The sequence below is a fragment of the Camelina sativa genome, chromosome 20 (assembly GCF_000633955.1).
Source record: "Camelina sativa cultivar DH55 chromosome 20, Cs, whole genome shotgun sequence".
In the NCBI taxonomy this organism is placed as follows: domain Eukaryota; kingdom Viridiplantae; phylum Streptophyta; class Magnoliopsida; order Brassicales; family Brassicaceae; genus Camelina; species Camelina sativa.
Genome location: NC_025704.1, coordinates 26,241,347 through 26,263,571, shown reverse-complemented (window position 1 = coordinate 26,263,571; position 22,225 = coordinate 26,241,347). Strand labels below are relative to the sequence as shown.

The 22,225-nt window shown below is 37.0% G+C and overlaps 2 protein-coding genes across 2 annotated transcripts; one reads left to right on the top strand and one right to left on the bottom strand.

The window, feature by feature from the left end:
* LOC104772838 (F-box protein At1g30790-like) lies at window positions 4,673-5,659 on the top strand. Its single transcript, XM_010497402.1, has one exon. The coding sequence runs from the start codon at window positions 4,673-4,675 to the stop codon at window positions 5,657-5,659; it is 987 nt and encodes a 328-aa protein (XP_010495704.1).
* On the bottom strand, window positions 16,475-17,236 carry LOC104772836 (testis-specific H1 histone-like). Its single transcript, XM_010497399.1, has one exon. The coding sequence runs from the start codon at window positions 17,234-17,236 to the stop codon at window positions 16,475-16,477; it is 762 nt and encodes a 253-aa protein (XP_010495701.1).

Sequence of the window (22,225 nt, the reverse complement as noted above, 5' to 3'; positions counted from 1 at the left end):
TCTTGGATTCTCGTTGATTTCGCGACTCTCGGGATTTGTGTTTTTTTTTTCCTTCTCCACCATCAATTGAATGTGTATTATCTCCCTTCACTTTCTCGTTCTTCTTTTTATTCTGCAATTCGCGACTGGAGAAGTTAATTTCCTTGCAGGGTAAAGTAACCAATTTTTTTTCCCCTTGCTCGATTACCATCTTGGATTCTCGTTGATTTCGCGACTCTCGGGATTTGTGTTTTTTTTTTCCTTCTCCACCATCAATTGAATGTGTATTATCTCCCTTCACTTTCTCGTTCTTCTTTTTATTCTGCAATTCGCGACTGGAGAAGTTAATTTCCTTGCAGGGTAAAGTAACCAATTTTTTTTCCCCTTGCTCGATTACCATCTTGGATTCTCGTTGATTTCGCGACTCTCGGGATTTGTGTTTTTTTTTTCCTTCTCCACCATCAATTGAATGTGTATTATCTCCCTTCACTTTCTCGTTCTTCTTTTTATTCTGCAATTCGCGACTGGAGAAGTTAATTTCCTTGCAGGGTAAAGTAACCAATTTTTTTTCCCCTTGCTCGATTACCATCTTGGATTCTCGTTGATTTCGCGACTCTCGGGATTTGTGTTTTTTTTTTCCTTCTCCACCATCAATTGAATGTGTCAACGAAATTTCCAACCGTTTGGTTAATTTCTCTAAAAATCCTTTGGATCTGTTTTTTACGGAGCAATTACTAATTTTCTACGTATCATTTCGTGTATCTGTTTGAAATCTCAGTTGATTTCTTTGATTGCATGATTGTAATTTATTAATATTATTTTATGGAAAAAATGTCGTAAGAATCTTGAACTTATCAAAAATGTTGAAAAAAACATGAATTTGTGGTATATTAAATAGATAACTTTAGTTGACTTTGTAATNACAAATATAATTATCTCCCTTCACTTTCTTCTTTTTATTCTGCAATTCGAGAATGCGGAAATTAATTTCGTTTCAGGGTAAAGTAACCAATTTTTTTTCCCTTGTTTTATTACCGTCTTGGATTCTCGTTGATTTCGAGATTCTAGGATTCGTGGTTTTTTTTTCTTTTCCACCATCAATTGAATGTGTCAACGAAATTTCCAACCTTTCGGTTAATTTCTCTAAAAACCCTTTGGATCTTGTTTTTTTCGGGAGCAATTACTAATTTTCTACGTATCGTTTTGTGTATCTGTTTGAAATCTCAGTTGATTTTTTTGATTACATATTCGTAATTTATTATTATTTTATGGAAAAAATGTCATAAGAATCTTGAACTTATCAAAAATGTTGTAAAAAACATGAATTTGTGGTAGATTATATATATAACTTTAGTTGACTTTGTAACGATTAACTTTTATTGACTTGGTGGTAACGATTAACTTTTATTGACTTGACCAAAAAAAGTACGTCATCAAATCAACTGAAAAATAAAGTCAACGTTAACTAAACGTTGTCGTATTGTNTTGATTTTTTTGATTACATATTCGTAATTTATTATTATTTTATGGAAAAAATGTCATAAGAATCTTGAACTTATCAAAAATGTTGTAAAAAACATGAATTTGTGGTAGATTATATATNGAACTTCATTGATGTTTTTACACACACAAATATAATTATCTCCCTTCACATTCTCTTTCTTCTTTCTATTCTTCAATTCGTGACTGGAGAAGTTAATTTCGTTGCAGGGTAAAGTAACCAATTTTTTGTTTTCCATTGTTCAATTACCGTCTTGGATTCTCGTCGATTTCGGGATTCTCGGGATTTGTGTTTTTTTTTCTTCTCCACCATCAATTGAATGTGTCAACAAAATTTCTAACCGCTCGGTTAATTTCTCTAAAAACCCTTTGGATGTTTTTTTTTCCGGAGCAATTACTAATTTTCTACGTATCGTTTCGTGTATCTATTTGAAATCTCAGTTGATTTCTTTGATTGCATAATTGTAATTTATTAATATTATTTAACTGAAAAAATTTCGTAAGAATCTTGAACTTATCAAAAATGTTGAAAAAAGCATGAATTTGTGGTAGATTAAATAGATAGCTTTAGTTGACTTTGTAACGATTAACTTTTATTGACTGGGTGGTAACGATTAACTTTTATTGACTTGACCAAAAAAAACACGTCCTCAAATCAACTGAAAAATAAAGTCAACATTAACTAAACGTTGTCGTATTGTATTTTTTCAATTCACAAAAGTTGGATTCGAAGCCATCACCAATGAAGACAACAACAAATTACTCAGCCTTTGGACTAGCGAAATTCATTGATGATTTTACACACACAAATATAATTATCTCCCTTCACTTTCTCTTTCTTCTTTTTATTCTGCAACTCGCGACTAGGGAAGTTAATTACGTTGCAGGGTAAAATAACCAATTTTTTTTCCCTCGTTCGATTACCGTCTTGGATTCTCGTTGATTTTGCGATTCTGGGGTTTTGTTTTTTTTTTCTTCTCCACCATCAATTGAATGTGTCAACGAAATTTCCAACCTTTCGGGTAATTTCTTTAAGAACCCTTTGAATCTGTTTTTTTTCGGGAGCAATTACTAATTTTCTACGTATTGTTTCGTGTTTTGAGCAAAATTTGGGATTTTTGACTGAATGTATCTGATGGGCAATGATTTTTTTTGGCTAATTAACTTCGATTCCAGGTTCATCGTTTGCATGATTGATGCATGTTCATAGCTTGTAGAAGATTTTATATCCCATTTGACTCTCGTTTAGACTATGTGGTTATGTCAGCCGGCGTTTAGACTTTGGTATTCGTTTAGACTATGTTGTTATGTGGTTATGTTGATGATATTATTATCTCTGGTGATGATAAAGAAGGCATTCAAAATACTAAATCCCTTCTTAAGTCTACTTTTGATATTAAAGACTTGGGTGAACTAAATTACTTTCTTGGCATAGAAGTATGTCGTTCTGAGGAAGGATAATTTCTATCTCAAAGGAAGTATACACTTGATCTTCTTAATGATACAGGAAAGCTTGGAGCCAAACCGGTGAATACTCCCATTGAAGAAAAATACAAAGACATAGCCTTCCTAGGTTCATTCATCTTAGCCGGCTTCAGATGAGAATGGAGAACCCAACACTTCTCCTTGGTATGCCCCTTCCTCTTGCAGTGATCACACAATAACTTGTTGTAGTCACTCCTTTTGTAAGCTCCTTTGTCATAAGCTCCTTTATGTGCGATAGCAAGCTCACTTTTCTGGCTAAACAAACCAGTAGATCCATCTTCCTTTTGAATTTGCATACAAACCTCATTCAAATTGGAAAGCTTTTCAGATCTGAGGATATGACGGATGAGACCATTGAAAGAATGGATGAGAGTAAGAAGAAGCCCAAAGACTTGATCTTGTTCACGCCTTTCATTAAGCACCATCTGATCTGTTGTTGGAGGACGAAGAGTCTCCAACTCTGACCAAAGATATCTGAATTCTCCAAAATGTTGGTTAAAAGGTTTCTCCTCTTGAGTTAAATTGTTCAATGCCTTCTTCACTTCAAAGATCAGGCTGAGATTTGAAACATTTCCATAGACACCTTTAAGGGTATCCCACAACTCCTTTGCTGTTTCACAATAAGAATATGCAGTAAGGAGAGACTGCTCTAGAGAGCTTTGGAGAATGGCAAGAACCATTTGATTTTCTTGAAACCATTTGTCATACTCAAGGTTGGATGCTTCAGAACCGCCAAAAGGGTTTTTATCTACAACATCTTCTTCATTCTCCAGAATACCAACAGTCACCTCTCTGGTGCTTAAAATATGATTCCATAGACCCCGACTGTAAAGAGCAGTTTTTGTAGTCCTAGAACACATAATGTAATAATCTCCTTTAAGGATAACAAGAAGAGTAATCTGTTTTGAGTTTTCCATACCCTGGAAAAGAAAAGAAAAAGAATAATAGCAAAAGAGACAGAGAATAAGGATCTAAAGCTCTAATACCATGTAGAAATATAAGCGGAAGAATAGAATAGAGAGAATAGAGAGAATAGAGAGAAACTGTATATTATTTCTCTTCGTTCTGAGAATACAAGAGAGATACAAATATATAGAAGAGAAGATAAAAAACTAGCTGTTACAAAGATGGCTTGCATGAAGGAGAGAGACAAGACATCTTGCATGAAGGAGAGAGAAAGAGACATCATGAATATTTATTCCAACAAGAGTTTTCTAATTGCTTATAATATTACGTTATTTTAAGATACAGTATTAGTGCATTTATAAAGATCATAGCTTCGTTTTGCTGGGGAATCGATCTGGTTTTTTCCGGATATCTTTATTTGTGTCCTTTCTAGTTTTGAGTTTCAGGCTTATTACTATTGTTAAGTGATACACATTTTGGTTCTCTGCTTTTGTTAGGTTAGGACAATTTTTGGTTTTAGAAGAGACTAATGGCTGGAGTACTAGCTGGGGAATGTTCTTACAGTGAGAGTGGAGTTTCATCACACTCAAGGAATTCTTATGAAAAGTAAGACGAGAGTGACATGAGAGGTGAGGATTAATCTTGCGGCTCAATCAGCAACTTAGCTCTTTATATCCCTCTTGATCTGACGATTGAGATTCTGAAGAGATTGCCGGCTAAATCTCTTAAGAGGTTCCAATGTGTATCCAAGGAATGGATATCCATCATCCAAAACCAAGTATTCATCGATTTGTTCTGCTCAATGTCCCAGACTCGGTCACGGTTTCTAGTCGCTGTTCGTATTACTGAGAACCGTGTAATCCTCTTATCGACTTCACACAAAGAAGTACCTACTACTTCTTTGGTTACCAATCTTCCAATGCCAATATGCGGTTGCCGGCAGAACTCTATTCGTTATACTTCTTTGCATACCTATCTCGAAATGACACTGTCCGGTTTCCCTGTGGACCTTGTTCATTGCTCTTCCATCCATGGATTGTTCGGTTTGTCACATCCTTCAGATCCAGGTCGGTTCACGATATGTAACCCTAGCACTAGACAAGTCATAACATTGCCGGATATCAAAGCTTCTAGTGGTAGAAGAGAGCACGTATATATGTTCATGGGATATGATCCTGTTGGTAATGTATACAAAGCATTGTGTAGCACGTCTTGGCATGGCCAACCTTGTCAAGAGCACATGGTTTTAACAATTGGAGGAGGAAATCTTTCATGGAGAAGCATCAAAGGTAGAAAAATCCCGCGTTATACAGTTGTAACAAATGGAATATGCATCAGTGGGATGGTGTATTACGGTGTGTCGACTACCCTAAGACAAGAGAAGAGATTCTTTATTTTTCGTTTTAACGTTAGAAGTGAGTGCATAGGTTCTATCAACATATATTGGCCAGTCATAAAACATGGATCATTGATCAACTTCAATGGGAGGGTTGCCGGGGTTAGGCCCTTACCACGTGCTCCTCCCGGTAGTTTTGATTTGTGGATTCTAGATGACTTTGACAAAAAACGCCACTGGTATAGGAAAGGACTAACTGTCCACCCTTTGTTGTTGCATTTGTCCGGGAATATTGAGTTAAAAATCTTAGGGGTGAACAAAAGCTACGAGGTCGTTATAGGTCCGCTAAAGTTTCCTCCCAAGCATGAGCCATTGTACCAGGCCCGACCCACCCCTAAAGCAGCCAAAACATCAGCTTTAGGCCACATAATATATGCAAATAATTTTGGCTAATTAACAAAAAAAAATCTTAGCTTAGATGGTAATGTTGTACGAGAACATATATCACGTCGCAGGTTCGATTCTCCAAACACCCGATGAATACAGTTAATATAAATATATAAATTACCATTTATAAAAATGCTTTAGGCCTCAGTAATCCTAAGACCGGCCCTGCATTGTACATTTACTACTACAACATAGGAGGCGTGAAGTTAATCAGAAGGGTTGAACTTAAAGGATTTGAAGAGTTTGGGTGCAATCATTCAAGTGAAGAGCAATGTGTTTGTCAAGTCATTTTCTCACCGGAACACTTCGAAAGTTTCCTGTCTTTACAAATTATAATTTGTTTTATTTTTGTTTTATAAGTTATAAAGGATCGACGGATCGTGACAGACATCAGGTTTTGTTTCTTTTTAACAAACTACATTGTTTATTTTATAATCCCTGATTTTACAACTTGTCATGTTTGTTTGTTTGTTTGTTAAGGTGTTTCAACTGGTCAACCAGTGGCGCACAAAATCAAATTTATCAATGCTAGAACGAAAGTTATGAGAATACCATATACAGTATTTAGGTCCAGAGTAAAAAATCATGGCAAGTACTCAAAGATACAAACAATAATCAATGACTTTGATTATTTTAAGAATATTCAAAAGAAATTACCATAAAATTCTTGTTAATCAGATACTACGATTTTTGTTACCAATTTAGTGTTTTGTTTTTTACAAATTTTGGAAGTTCGTATTACTTATTAAATTCATAGTTGAGGCCTGGGCATTTGGGTGTTCGGGTCGGGGTCAGGTTCGGGTAATTCGGGTTCGGGTTTTTCGGGTTTACGAATATAGGATCCGAGCAGGTGTTCATATAATTTCGGGTCGGGGTCAGGTTCAGTTCCTCTCGGGTTTGGGTTATTTGGGTAATGACTTTAAAAAACCTGTAATGTATCCAAAATATATTCGGTTATGGATAGTACCTACTCAAACATATCCAAAGTACCCACAAAAACCTGAAATGTACCCAAAAAACCCGAATAACCCGAAAAACAAATGAAACTGCATAACATGAAATCTTAAACAAATGAAACTGAGCATATCATGTCTCGCAAAACAATTCAAACACATACCATGTCTCGCAAAATAAGCATCCCAACAAAGAAAAGCATGTCTTAAAATCTTAAACATCCCAACAAAGCAAACGAAACTTAAACATCCCAACAAAGAAAAACATGTCTCGCAAAAGCATGTCTAGCTGCTATGAACGGAGAACCCAAAGATGAGACTAACAGCGGAATTAGGTTTTGGAGATCCAATTTGAGAGTTTTGGTTTATAAAAGCCAAAGATTCTTGAAATCGGACAAAAATTGGCAACTTCGACATGTTTATGCAAAGTAAAGAAGATTCACAAGGATTCAAGGAGAGGAGATTAAGGCAAACGGAAATATGGCAATATATGTGATATCATGTATGAATAAATGTGTTCTCGGGTTCAAACATATATCGTCGGTTCCTCGGGTTCGGTTCGGGTAATACCCGATACCCGTGGGTATTTGGAAACAAAAACCGAGTGGTTATTTATACAGAAGCAGGTCGGGGTCGGGTCGGGTTTTTGCAGGTCAGGGTCGGGTCGGTTTCTCGGGTTCGGTTTATTTGCCCAGGCCAGTCTCACAATTTCACCAAAAAGATTTATTATATTTTATCTTTTTATTTACTAACTTTGAAAACCAATATTTAAGATAATAAATATTATAGATAACAGTCATTAATCAAAGACTCCATTGGTAACGGCTGTAACTTGTGGCTGTTGATGCTTTAACTGTAAAGATTTTTGCTGTAAAAACTGTAAAGACTTTTGCTGTAAAAACTTTAATAATGGCTGTTATTTTTATTGTATGTTTTACATAATTAATAAATTGTGCAAAGAATAAATTTAAGTGGTAACATAATGAATTTTATTTTAAAAAATGTTCTTGAAAACACACAAAAACTCATAAAAATGAATAGATCAATATTTTCAACAAATAAAAAATATAAAGATAAGACATAGTTGATTATGGGTTATAATGGTTGTTGATGCAAAAATAATTATGAAAAATAGATCTCAAAATATTAGAAATTAAATAAAAAGTATATTTTAATGAATCGAATTGTATTTGTGATAAATTATACATAGATGAAAAAGAATGTTTCAGTCATCATGGGAAAAAAGAAAGAGAAAAAATAAATACATTTTTATTATTATTTATTTGGGAAAATGCAAAAAAAAACTGAAGTTATTTTTATTTGGACGTTTAATACCCAATGGTTTTGGATTGGAATAAAAATACATCAAATAATAAAAACATGTTATTTAAAATCCAAAATAATAAGTGTTGTAACATCCGTGAACCGGAATTCCGGTTTGCGATGTGCATCGATCGATGCAGTAGGAGCATCGGTCGATGCTGGCTCAATTCTGTGCGTTTTGACTTAAGTCAAACGCTGCGTTTTGGGGTTAAGGAAAACCCTTAGATGCGAGTTTTGTCTCATTCGTGGTTGGTGGCCGTTTTTGAAAAATAGAAAGAGAGAAAAAGCTTTGTGAGAGTTCTTGAGCGTTTTTGGGAGATTCTTGGAGGTTGGTGACGTTTGTTGGTGAGATCTGTAGCTGGGATCGTTGTAGGAGCTTCCTAGAGGCTTGTTCTTGCTTGCTAGAGGTTCAGATTCTTCTGTGGCAAAGGTAAGTGCATGACCATGGCTTATCTAAGCTAGAGGACTCTTTAATCTGTTTGTTGTGTGATGTTAGACTTGTCAGATCGTGACTATGGACGTTAGGAAGCTTTCTTGTGGCTTGGGATCGAGTTTTGTGGTTGTAGGAACGAAGATCCGGCGAGAAGCTTCGGGGAAATCACGGTGCTCGATGTTGCATCGATCGATGCATATCTTGCGTCGGTCGATGCAAGTGCGAGGACGGCGCGTAAACTCTAGGGTTTTCGTGTTACGTCGAGCATGCGTCGGTCGATGCAGATTGGGCATCGGTCGATGCAAGTTACACTTGCATCGGTCGATGCAGCTTCTGTGTCGATCGATGCTTCCCCATTTGGCATCGGTCGATGCATGTGTGGCGTCGGTCGATGCTGAGTCCTGGTTTGTATTTGTCGTTTGTTGATTGTTGTGTGTTGGTTATTGATACTCTATTGCTTGTGTGTATAGCCCAGTAGATGGGAGGATTGCCTTAATGAGTGTTTATAAAATACTCATGCATTGCAATATGTGTTTCTGGTGCAGGTAAAGGCAAAGTGTGATCGTGGAATCCAGGCAATGAAGAGGAGGATGTTCAAGGGACTCGGTTTGATGTTGTCTGGCTTGCTAGGTTGCTAGAGTTGAGTCATTAGAACATTGCTAGGTTGCTGGTTCTATGATTTTTGCTATTTGATTATTGGATATTGTTGATATTATGATTATTGGTTATTAATGGAATATTATTTGGATATTGATTGGTATTGGTTTTTCCGCTGTTGGTGATTGTAGTTAGGTGGCTAGTGGGTATGGGACCACTAGTTGTAATTTATTTATTATTTATTATTTATTATTTATTATTTATTCTTTTTTTTTTAAAAAGGTCGGTTGTTTCAAGTGTTGTTATTTTCATACCCACGATTTTTGAACAAAATCAAAATTCCAATTTTCCCCTGGTTATCTAATTATTTATTAATTATAAATAGAAAAATTCTTAGTTTTCTGTTAACCATATGATATGCTCAAATTTACCCTAGAGCTACTCTCTCAAATTAAGAGATCAATTGTAATACTTAGGAATCAAATCCACAAAGACTCCAGATTCACACAATAGATTTAATAATCTTTTAATTATGCTAAACTAAAATATTGTAATTAAATTGCAAGATTAAACATAAAATAAAAGAGTTGTAAATCAATAGTAATAAACGCTAGGCCTAGGAAAATTCTCAGGAAATCATGGAAAATCAGATCAATTAATTAAACAAGCAGGATTCAACAATTAAGCACCGTTCTTGAACTCTAAACACAATTGTAAAATAAATCAGTTCTCATTGCAGATATTATCTAAATTTAAAACCAGAAAATCCAAATCTCTTTGTAAAATTATAGGTTACAAATCAGCAATAAAATCAAGTTTAGATAAGTTCACAAAATTACTAATTCAAATCTCTTTGCAAAAAGTAATTTTGTTCACCAAAGGTTTTTGTCAGAAAAATCAATTATATTATCATATCAATCAATAATCCTAAGATCTAAATCCAGATGACTAATCAAAGATCTAGCATTAAAAACAACCTATGGTGAAGAACAAGAAAGATAGTGAATCCAAAATAAACAGATCTAATAATCCATGAAATCCCTAATGAGAAACTCTAAACCTAACAAGCAGATCTACTCAGACATAATTGTAAGAACACAAATCATGAATAAAATAAATAGCATTAAGAGATTTAAAAGAAGAAGAAAAGGAGTTCTGAATCTTCTCTCAAGGAGTCTTGATTCTTCTCTCCAAAAGCTTTCTAAAAATCTCTCAGAGTTTTCTCTCAAAAGTTACAGGGAAAAATAAAGCTTAGGTCTAAACAAAGACCCAAAAATCCTATTTATATTCCTAAACACATCCAGGGACTAATGATACAAATATGAAAAACTTTGGGGCAATTTGTAAATCTTCAAAACTTGTTGAGAAAACTTCCGATTCTTCTGCTAGATGATACATTGATCGACACCATCACTTGCATCGACCGATGCAAGTCTCTGTACTCGTCTCCCAACTTCACAGCTTAGCCTCAATGCTTGAATGTGCTCCAAATCCTCCTATTTAGCTCCATTATGCTCCCATCCATGCTAAATCCTATAAAGACACAAAAAGACTCTAAAAACACCCAAAAAACTCTATAGATAAGATTTATATCGTGGCTAAAACAATGATATATCACCATATCAAATTGGAAATTAATACCGGTTATCTACTTATTTCTCTCTCTTCCTCCGATCAGTCCCTGAGCTCCGCCGTGCTAGCTCTTACTCCGTCCGTAATGCATCCTCATCCACCTCTGTTTTCGGCCAGCCAAGACGCAGATCGTGTGATGTTAGGTCTAATTACGGCTCCTCTCTCCACGATAGAGTTGCCGGCGATGATGATGACGACGACCTGCTAGAGAGCACGACCTGATGGAGAGCTCGATTCGGTTCCCTATAGTCCCAGATTAGAAAGAGGAGGATGAATAAGAAGAAGGAGAAGAGGAAGAAGAAATTGAAGATGGGGAGAAGAACACAATGAAGGAGCTGATAGAATTGAGACCAAAAAAAAAAAGGAATCAAATTTGTCGGAGAATGTCTGGGATCCAAAGCAGACGTGATTTGACAATGGAAGTCCAATCTCAGATTTTGATTCTCTGTCCGAGCATCCACGCCAGACGAGCCAACATCGTCGTCAAGTTCCAGGATTTGTATGGCTTCACTGTTGAAGGAGAGGAGACGACGATGATTAGAGCGAGGATGAGGAAGAAGAGAGAAATAAGTAATCCCAGTTTAATCTATATAATAATAACAATCCGAATAAATGCGACCAACGGTTGTGTTTTTCAATCGTACCTTTTGGATATTTTCTGAAAAGTCATGATGGATTGTTAAAACAGTTATTTATGAAAAGTTACAACTGTTCATTGTAAAGTTGTGTTGTTTGGAACATTCGTATCTTTTGAAATCTATATATATTTGTCTGTTTAAACTGTTTTCATTTTTTTGTCATGACACAAAATCAACTAAAATTTCAATAACAACGGTTTATACATTTTTCTAAATTATTTTCTAGCATTCATTCTTTTAAAAGTCAAGAAATTCTTTTAATTCTTGATTTAACAAAAGATTTTTGGAATGATGAATCTAATTTACATCTTTTAGTTAATTTTAAATATAAAAGTTTGATGAAAATACCTAGAGTGTTTTTCCGAGATTTAGATGGATTACATAGTGAGTTTTTGGATTTGACTTTTCAATATATTTAAACCTAATCTGAAATAAATGCCACCAAAAGTTGTGTTTTTTCAATCATACCTTTTGGATAATTTTTTTAAAAAAATCTATAAAAATTTAAATTGTATGTTTTACAAAAAGTTGTGATTGTTCATTGTAACGGTATTTTTTGTAAAGTTGCAACTGTTCATTATAGAGTTGTGTTTATTAGAGTTTTCGTATTTTTTAAAATATAGATATATTTGTCTTTTTGAACTGTCTTCATTTTTTTTTCATGACACAAAATAGTATAAAATTTCAATATCAACAGTATTTACAGGTTTATAAATTATTCTCTGGCATTCATTCTTTTAAAAGTAAAAATATTCCTCCAATTCTTGATTTACGAAAAGATTTTTGGAATGATGAATCTAATTTACAACTTTTAGTTAATTTTAATATAAAAATTTCATGAAAATACCTAAAGTTTTTTTTCAAGAGTTAGATGGATTATATAGTTGTTGGGCATAATTTTATCATCATAAATAAATAAATATAATTTATTTAGTCAATGCATATTTTGCTGGATAAAGTCAGCGTAAGTAAGAGTTTATCTTATAAAAGGGAAATCTTCTTGATTGGTTTTATGAACCGAGAATCTCGTGACTCACTCTGTCAAGAGACCGAGAATCTCGTGACACACTCTGTCAAGAGACCAAGAATCTCGTGACTGACTCTGTCACGAGACCGAGAATCTCGCGACTAACTTCGTCGATGGACCGAGAATCTTGCGACTAACTTCGTCGATGGACCGAAAGTCATGCGACTAGATCTGTTAAGGGACCAAGAGTCTAACGACCGACTTTACTAATGGGCCAAGAGTCCCGTGACCGACCCTATCATAGATAGAGTCGGCAAGCCCAAGACAAATCCTAAGGGATTATGGTAAAGGGATCTCTATATAAAAGGAGAGCAGCCTCCACGAGAGGGAGGATCGAGAGCAAAGCAAGAGACCTAAAACACAAGACACACGACTCAACTCTAGAATGCATCTAGGGTTTATAGATTGATTCGCTGTGCCTTGAATTCTTGTACTTGAGCTCGAGACTTTGATCAATAAAAACAACTATTCAACATCTGTTTCTTGTTTCCGTAGTCTTTAAACGAATCGATTAATTTTGCCTAAACAATTGGCGCTAGAGAGAGGGGAAAGTAATCTACGTGAGATGACGGGAAAAGGAAGTGACGCGGCCAATGTTGAAGCGACTGTTGCCACCCAGCTGGAAGTCCTGACTGCCAAGATGAACGAGACGGTTCAGAAGCTGACGCAGATCAAGGCTGATAACGCTAGGCTACGGGAGGAGAACGTCTCGCTGATGACAGCAGGAAGAATGTTTACTGAAGCAAGCTCAAGATTTCGTGGCGTACAAGTAAATTGGATGCAAGACCTTAACTCAACTCCTGCAGCTACTCGAACAACGACCGCGACTGAAGACGGAGGACTAGAGACTCCATGGGAGAAGTATAATGGAGAAAATCCTAATATAAGACAAACCCGCGAGAACCTTGTTCGAGAAGACAACACGGATCAACAACGAACCGTTAACGCACCGCACGTTACAGGAGTCGAACATGAACCACACACCATGTCAGCCGAAGCCGCCTACTTGGAAGCTATGCTTACGAAGCGTTTGGGTGCAGTAGAAGCCAAGATCGGACAACTGCCANTGTACTTGAGCTCGAGACTTTGATCAATAAAAACAACTATTCAACATCTGTTTCTTGTTTCCGTAGTCTTTAAACGAATCGATTAATTTTGCCTAAACAATTGGCGCTAGAGAGAGGGGAAAGTAATCTACGTGAGATGACGGGAAAAGGAAGTGACGCGGCCAATGTTGAAGCGACTGTTGCCACCCAGCTGGAAGTCCTGACTGCCAAGATGAACGAGACGGTTCAGAAGCTGACGCAGATCAAGGCTGATAACGCTAGGCTACGGGAGGAGAACGTCTCGCTGATGACAGCAGGAAGAATGTTTACTGAAGCAAGCTCAAGATTTCGTGGCGTACAAGTAAATTGGATGCAAGACCTTAACTCAACTCCTGCAGCTACTCGAACAACGACCGCGACTGAAGACGGAGGACTAGAGACTCCATGGGAGAAGTATAATGGAGAAAATCCTAATATAAGACAAACCCGCGAGAACCTTGTTCGAGAAGACAACACGGATCAACAACGAACCGTTAACGCACCGCACGTTACAGGAGTCGAACATGAACCACACACCATGTCAGCCGAAGCCGCCTACTTGGAAGCTATGCTTACGAAGCGTTTGGGTGCAGTAGAAGCCAAGATCGGACAACTGCCAGGAGTGGCTCCACCAATTCGAAAAAGCAACTTGCACTCGTATGCCGGTACACCTTTTTCTGATGAAATTGCACTCACGGAGATGCCAAGAAAATTCACGTTACCAACAATGAAGATGTATGATGGAACAGCCGACCCGGATGACCACATAGCACAATACAAGCAACGAATGTTCACGACAGCCATCCAAAAAGAGTGCAGGGAAGCTACTATGTGCAAGATTTTTGGCTCAAGCCTAACGGGCGCAGCACTTCAGTGGTTTATCAACCTGCCAAACGACTCGATCAACTTGTTTGCATCGTTGACAGATCTTTTCGTTGAGCAATTCACAAGCAGCAGGAACCTGGAGAAGACAGCGGATGCCTTTACGAGGTACGACAAAAGAGAGACAAGTCGTTGTGTGCCTATGTGGGACGCTTCAACAAGGAAAAAGTATCGATACCCAGTTGCAACACGTCAACTGCCATATCCGCATTTAAAAGAGGCTTGCTTCCAGACGGTGACTTATACAAGGAGCTTACGAAGTATCAGTGCAGAACGATGGAAGACGTACTTTCACGCGCATGGGCGCAGATAAAGTGGGAGGAAGACTCGGCTTATCGCCAGCGACGTTCACCACAATCTGATTCTCGTGTGGTGAGAAACAAAAGGTCGAGTAGGGACGACAAGCCTTACCAAAGACCTAAGGACGAAAACACCATGAGTGAAAGAAGGAACACACATCGATCATTGAGCGAAGCTAACGACAGGAGGCCTAAATCGACAACATGGCCAGATATTAGTAACCTCTCGATCTCTCATACACATTTAGTCGGTGTATTGAAAGAGATGGGTGGAACCGTGAGATGGCCTCCAAAGATGAAGGCGCTTGACAATAGGCGTGACACCTTGAAGTGGTGTGAGTTCCACAGCGATCATGGCCACAAAACAGAAGATTGCATCTCACTGAAGATGGAAGTGAATGAGCTGCTTAACAAAGGTCACATAAGGGAATACTTGTCAGATAGAACCCGCAACCGCATGGATGGTGAGAGCAACAAGCAAATAGCAATTGCAAACGCCCCAGTTTTGCCTCCAAAACATGATCGAGTCATCAATGTTATATCTGGAGGATCAGAGATAAGTGGTATAACTCACTCAGCTGCGAAAAGAAACACCAGAGCTGTCAAGAACTCTCAAAGCAGAGGACACGCTACGAAAGGCGATACACCATCATACACCATAACTTTTACGACTGATGAGAGCAGTGTACCAACGCTGCATCACGATGCTTTAGTCATACAACTGACTGTGGCGGCTAACTGTTTGATGAAAATGATATTAATCGACAAAGGAAGCTCAACTAACATCCTTTATATGCAAGCATATAAGGAGTTGGGTCTCGACGAAGGAGGACTGACACAAAAATCTATTCCATTAGTTGGGTTCAGCGGTGAGGTCAAGCATAGCATTGGCAAAGTGACGCTTCCAGTGTATGCAGAGGGAGTTAACAAACACACTAAATTTTTAGTAGTAGATTGTGCTTCGACTTATAACGCTATTATTGGACGCCCTTGGATTCACGACATGGGAGCTATCCCATCGACTCTACATCAGACTATCAAATTTCCCACCCCATGGGGAGTGAAAGAGATAGTAGGAGAACAAGAAAGTTCACGTTCATGCTATCAAACTACCTCAAAAGGTAAGGGTCAACAGTTATAGCAATCACAGAGGCTACCGCTGGTACCTCACAGGGAAGAATCAGAGGGGGAACAGTGGGATGAGATGCCATTACTCGAATACGATACTGACAAGCGGGTGAACATGAGTTCAAAACTAGCAGCCGACATACAAAAGAGGCTTATCGACTTCCTTCGACCAAACGCCAGCTGCTTTGAATCTTCACCATCACGTGATAGTTATCGCATCACTAAGTCATCAACTTACAAAACACCATTTGCTCTAGTATATGGGATGGAAACAGTAATCCCATGTGAGGTAGGCGTGACTACGGCACGAACCGAGCACCCTAACTTGCAGAAAAAAGACGAGTTGATGGGTCTCGATCTCGATCCACTAGATGAGAAACGAGAAGCAGCGAAAATCAAAATTATGTGTTATCAACAGGAAGCGGCTAGAAGCTACAACAAAAATTATAGGACGCGGACATTCCGAGAGGAGACTGGGTCTTGCGACGCACTTTTCAAAATACAATGGAACAAGGAGCTGGGAAACTCGGTCCCACTTGGGATGGTCCTTACAAAGTCATTGAAGTTCGTGGGTCAGGAGCCTATAAGCTGCAAAACAATAAAAGAAAAAATCTTCCTAATAGCTGGAATGCCCTGCACCTGAATAAATACTACTTTTAGTGCTTTGGTTTCTTGGTTTTTAATTATTTGTTTTTGGTGTTTTCTAATTTTCCTAAAGATTAACACTGCACGTCCCATGTTATGGACAACGTTTTCAATAAAGTTAGATTTTCATTCTACAAAGCAAGTCTTGTTGTGAATAGGTTACTATGACATAAAATATATCACGTGCACAAGGCATAGAATGTGTCATGAACACGAAACTCAAGCGTGTCACGAGCACGAGATGTAATTGTGCCACAAACACGAGACTCAAGTGTGTCACGAGCATGAGATTTAATTGTGCCAAGAGCACGATGCTTGAACGTGCCACGAGCATGAGATTTAATTGTGCCAAGAGCACGAGACTTGAACGTGTCACGAGCACGAGACTTGAACGTATCACGAGCATGAGACTTGAGCATGTCATGAGCAAGAGACTTGAACGTGTCACGAGCACGAGACTTGGACGTGTCACGAGCACGAGATTTGATCGTGCCACGAGCACGAGATTTAATTGTGCCACGAGCACGAGACTCAAGTGTGTCACGAGCATGAGATTTAATTGTGCCAAGAGCACGATGCTTGAACGTGCCACGAGCATGAGATTTAATTGTGCCAAGAGCACGAGACTTGAACGTGTCACGAGCACGAGACTTGAACGTATCACGAGCATGAGACTTGAGCATGTCATGAGCAAGAGACTTGAACGTGTCACGAGCACGAGACTTGGACGTGTCACGAGCACGAGATTTGATCGTGCCACGAGCACGAGATTTAATTGTGCCACGAGCACGAGACTCAAGCGTGTCACGAGCATGAGATTTAATTGTGCCAAGAGCACGATGCTTGATCGTGCCACGAGCACGAGATTTAATTGTGCCAAGAGCACGAGACTTGGACGTGTCACGAGCACGAGATTTAATTGTGCCGCGAGCACGAGACATAGACAATATGTCATGAGCGTTGAAAAAGTAGCGTGTGCGTGTCGTAGACACGAGACGTGGGTCTTTGTCGTGTACACGGAGATAATGTCGCGGGCATATAAGTAATGTCAATACCACATGACGTATGTAATGCCATGAGCATGTGAATAGTGCTATGAGCACAAGGCATAAACAATGTCATGAACATTGTAATTAAGGAAGTGAGCATGTGACAGTTGTGGAACACCTGACTGACACGAGCACAAGCACTCAAACGATGTTATGGACATTGTTATTAAGGAAGTGAGCAAGTGACAGTTGTGGAACCCCTGACTGTCACGAGCGCAAGCACTCAAATAATGTCATGAACATTATAATTAAATAAGTGCGCACGTGACAGTTATGGAACACATGGCTGTCTCGAGCACAAGACAATAGAAATGTGTCATGAACACAAGACACAAAAAATGTGTTGAGCATAGTGATTTCGAAAATAATCTTGTGACTGTAATGGGAACAAGACATGAATTTGTGTCATGAACACATAAATAATGCCAAGAGCATTGTTACTGCAAAAAGCGAGCGCAGGGTATAAATAATGTGTCACGAGCATGAGATTTAAATGTGTCACGAACACAAAACATAAACAACGTCAAAAACATCGTTATTAAAGAACGTAAAAGCACGTGACAGTTATGGAACACCTGACTGTCACAAGCAAAAAAACCATAAAATGTTATGAACATTGTTTATGTAAAAAGAAACTTGTGACAGTTAAGGTCATGACAGTTGTGGAGTACCTTACTGTCAAGAGCATAGAATATAAACAATGTCACGAACATTGTTTATTAAAGAGGAGCACGTGACAATTGTGAAACACCTCATTGTCACGACCTCAAGATATAAATAATATGTCATAAACATTGAAGTTAAAGAAAGAAAGCATGTGACTAGTTATGGAACACCAGACTGTCACGCGCACAAGACAATAATTTCTGTCATGACCAACCATGTGACTGTCGTGAGCACAAGATGCACGCCATGAGCGCATGACATAGACGATGTTATGAACACGCGACATGAATAGCGGCAGTCACACGTGACATAAATGGTAGCAGAGGCGTGCGACATAAACTATTTCTTGAGCACGTAACGACACATGATATAGGCAATGTCATGAGCATACAACGCGAATCGTGTCACGAGCACAATATTTTGACAATGTCATGAACATTGTTATTAAAGAAGCGAGCAAGTGACAGTTATTGAACACCTGACTGTCACGAGTGCAAGACAGGAACGATGTCAAGAACGCACGGCATAAATGCTGTTAGAAGCACATGACGTGACTAATTCCCTGAGCATACGATAGAAATCGCGTCATGAGCACAATCATGATGACAAGATGTTGAGAGCATGAAACTCAAGCCATTGGCTTTTAACATGAGCAGTGTCATGAACATGTGATATGAATGGTGTCGGAAGCATGTGACATGAGCAACGTCGTGAACACAAAAAAATCATGTGACATGGCACAAAGCAGTAGATGTGTCAACAAAGAAGTATCATTTCATGTTTGTACGATGAAAACTGTAATGTAGTGGGCAAATCACACCAAGAGAGCTAGACGTATACTCTTGTTTCAGGCACGAGATGAAAACAATGCAACGAAGAGGAGACACATGTAACATCATGATCAGAAGACATAAACAATGTCTTGAGCCTGAGATATAAATCATGTCACGAGACAGATCATGTCACGAATGCGAGGCCTAAGTTGTGTCTCACGCACAAGACAAGAAATTGTTTGTCATGTACATCCTCACATGTGGAGATTATCGTACGGTAAGAGAATGTTATCATATACAAGATCAATGCCAAGAGCAAGTCTTATGACTGACAAGAATGCCAGAACCTACAAAATGGTCATGACACATAGAGTCAAGTGCAAAAATGATCCCAGTCAAGACGTGTTAAGGACTCAACAATGTCTCTATGGAGCCACTATTCGATATAGCTGCTATGATGACGTCACAAGCCATTACAAATTATTCCAAAACGTACATGACTTTGAGATTTTGTTGGCTGGAAAAATAATACCATTGTTTTTAACTACTCTCTAAATTTTTACTAAGAAAATAGAGAGTGAGGGGCTAACTGTTGGGCATAATTTAATCATCATAAATAAATAAATATAATTTATTTAGTCAATGCATATTTTGATGGATAAAGTCAGCGTAAATAAGAGTTTATCTTATAAAAGGGAAATCTTCTTGATTGGTTCAATGAACCGAGAATCTCGTGACTCACTCTATCAAGAGACCAAGATTCTCGTGACACACTCTGTCAAGAGACCAAGAATCTCGTGACTGACTCTGTCACGAGACCGAGAATCTCGCGACTAACTTCGTCGATGGACCGAGAATCTTGCGACTAACTTCGTCGATGGACCGAAAGTCATGCGACTAGATCTGTTAAGGGATCAAGAGTCTAACGACCGATTTTACTAATGGGCCAAGAGTCCTGTGACCGACCCTATCATAGATAGAGTCGGCAAGCCCAAGACAAATCCTAAGGGATTATGGTAAAGGGATCTCTATATAAAAGGAGAGCAGCCTCCACGAGAGGGAGGATCGAGAGCAAAGCAAGAGACCTAAAACACAAGACACACGACTCAACTCTAGAACGCATCTAGGGTTTATAGATTGATTCGCTGTGCCTTGAATTCTTGTACTTGAGCTCGAGACTTTGATCAATAAAAACAACTATTCAACACCTGTTTCTTGTTTCCGTAGTCTTTAAACGAATCGATTAATTTTGCCCAAACAATAGTGAGTGTTTGAATTTGACCTGTCAAAGCAGTTTATATGGGTTATTAGGTGAAATGAAGTGCAGACACAACATTTGCGATTTTTCCTAGCACCTTTTCATAATTTTTTTTATTTAATTCTAACAATTGTAACTGTTCATTGTAAAGTTANCTAACTTCGTCGATGGACCGAAAGTCATGCGACTAGATCTGTTAAGGGATCAAGAGTCTAACGACCGATTTTACTAATGGGCCAAGAGTCCTGTGACCGACCCTATCATAGATAGAGTCGGCAAGCCCAAGACAAATCCTAAGGGATTATGGTAAAGGGATCTCTATATAAAAGGAGAGCAGCCTCCACGAGAGGGAGGATCGAGAGCAAAGCAAGAGACCTAAAACACAAGACACACGACTCAACTCTAGAACGCATCTAGGGTTTATAGATTGATTCGCTGTGCCTTGAATTCTTGTACTTGAGCTCGAGACTTTGATCAATAAAAACAACTATTCAACACCTGTTTCTTGTTTCCGTAGTCTTTAAACGAATCGATTAATTTTGCCCAAACAATAGTGAGTGTTTGAATTTGACCTGTCAAAGCAGTTTATATGGGTTATTAGGTGAAATGAAGTGCAGACACAACATTTGCGATTTTTCCTAGCACCTTTTCATAATTTTTTTTATTTAATTCTAACAATTGTAACTGTTCATTGTAAAGTTATGTCTTTTCACTATATTTTATTTATATCTTTTCATCACAACTTTTCGGTCTAATAGGTCTGTCTATTTAAATAGTCATGTCTTTTGAACTCTTTTTATATATATCTCTTCATCAGTAACTAACAAGTTCATTGAAACAAATTTTCCATTTTATGTTGAACCTAAATAATTAAATATCAATATCTAACATTCAACGTTATTCTATAATGTAACTAAAATTTTAGAAATGATTATAACAATAAAGAAATTTAATACAACTTAATATATAATTTACAGTTGTGTTACGTCTATTTATCGTAACTTTTCTTTAAAAACTATCTTAATATTTAAATTTTATATTATTTTGTTTTTAATTATAATTATTTAAATGAAAATTATATTTACTCATTACAACTATTAGTGCAATATTTTCAGTTAGGATCACTTTGTTATAATGATTTTTTTTAATTGTAGTTTTACCATAATTCTTCATAAAAAACCTTATATTTTTAATACTTTAAACAATAGTTTTTTTTGCAAAGTTGCGTCTATTCTACATAATATTTTTTGTTATAAACTTTCATTTTTATAGTTTTGTTTTTAGTAACAGTTTATGTTTAATGTTTATGTATTCAAAATATTCTATTACATTCAAATGATTTCATAATGTATAATTTTAAATTTTAATTTTTTTTTCTTTTTCTAAAATACTTCCCCCGTGATATCGCGGGGGGTCTGAGTCCTAGTTATTATAATATGAATTTTATATTATCTCACCATATGGATAAAGAGTTCTTAAAACTTTATGAAAATTTAAGTAAGTGATACAATTAATTTATAAAGAAAATAAAGAACTAAATTTTGGGTGTCATAAAAAAAATACAATGATATATAAACTAGATATTCACCCGCGGTACACCGCGGGGATATATTGTCGTTTAAAAACTAAAAAAAAAAGTCTTTATTGATTATATTACATATATATATATATATATATGTAAATAATATTTTTTGTATTTGTTGAATTAACTATAATTATGTAGTGTATAATTTCCATTTACTATATGGTGTGGTTTATTATATATATCCTTAATGTTCATTAAATTTTATTTAGTCAACAAATAAACTATTTTTTAATTTTTCTATTTCATTTACAGTGTAAAGATAATAGTATTACATAATATATTATAAATTTAAAATATATGACTATAATATAATTTGAATTTGTATTATTTGTTGTTTTATTCCTATATTATGTAAGATTTTTGTATTTAGAGTTGTGCAAGTCGATTAATTGATTCTTATTATGTAATACATCAATTGATTCTTATTAGTATTGTTTGAAAATTTTAATATTAGTAATATATTAACTTCTAAAAACAATTCAATGGAAAAAAAGGAAAAAAAAATTGGGCTCGTTCGGGCTCAAAAATATTGGTCTGATGTCTTAATTGCAAGATGTATAAATGAAAAGGGCTTGGACCCTGATTTGTTAATAATATAT

What these genes read in the sequence shown, in the direction of transcription:
- LOC104772838 (XM_010497402.1), top strand. Translation starts at nt 4,673, where the DNA reads ATGTCCCAGACTCGGTCACGGTTTCTAGTCGCTGTTCGTATTACTGAG.
- LOC104772836 (XM_010497399.1), bottom strand. Translation starts at nt 17,236, where the DNA reads ATGTCTCGTGCTCGCGGCACAATTAAATCTCGTGCTCGTGACACGTCC.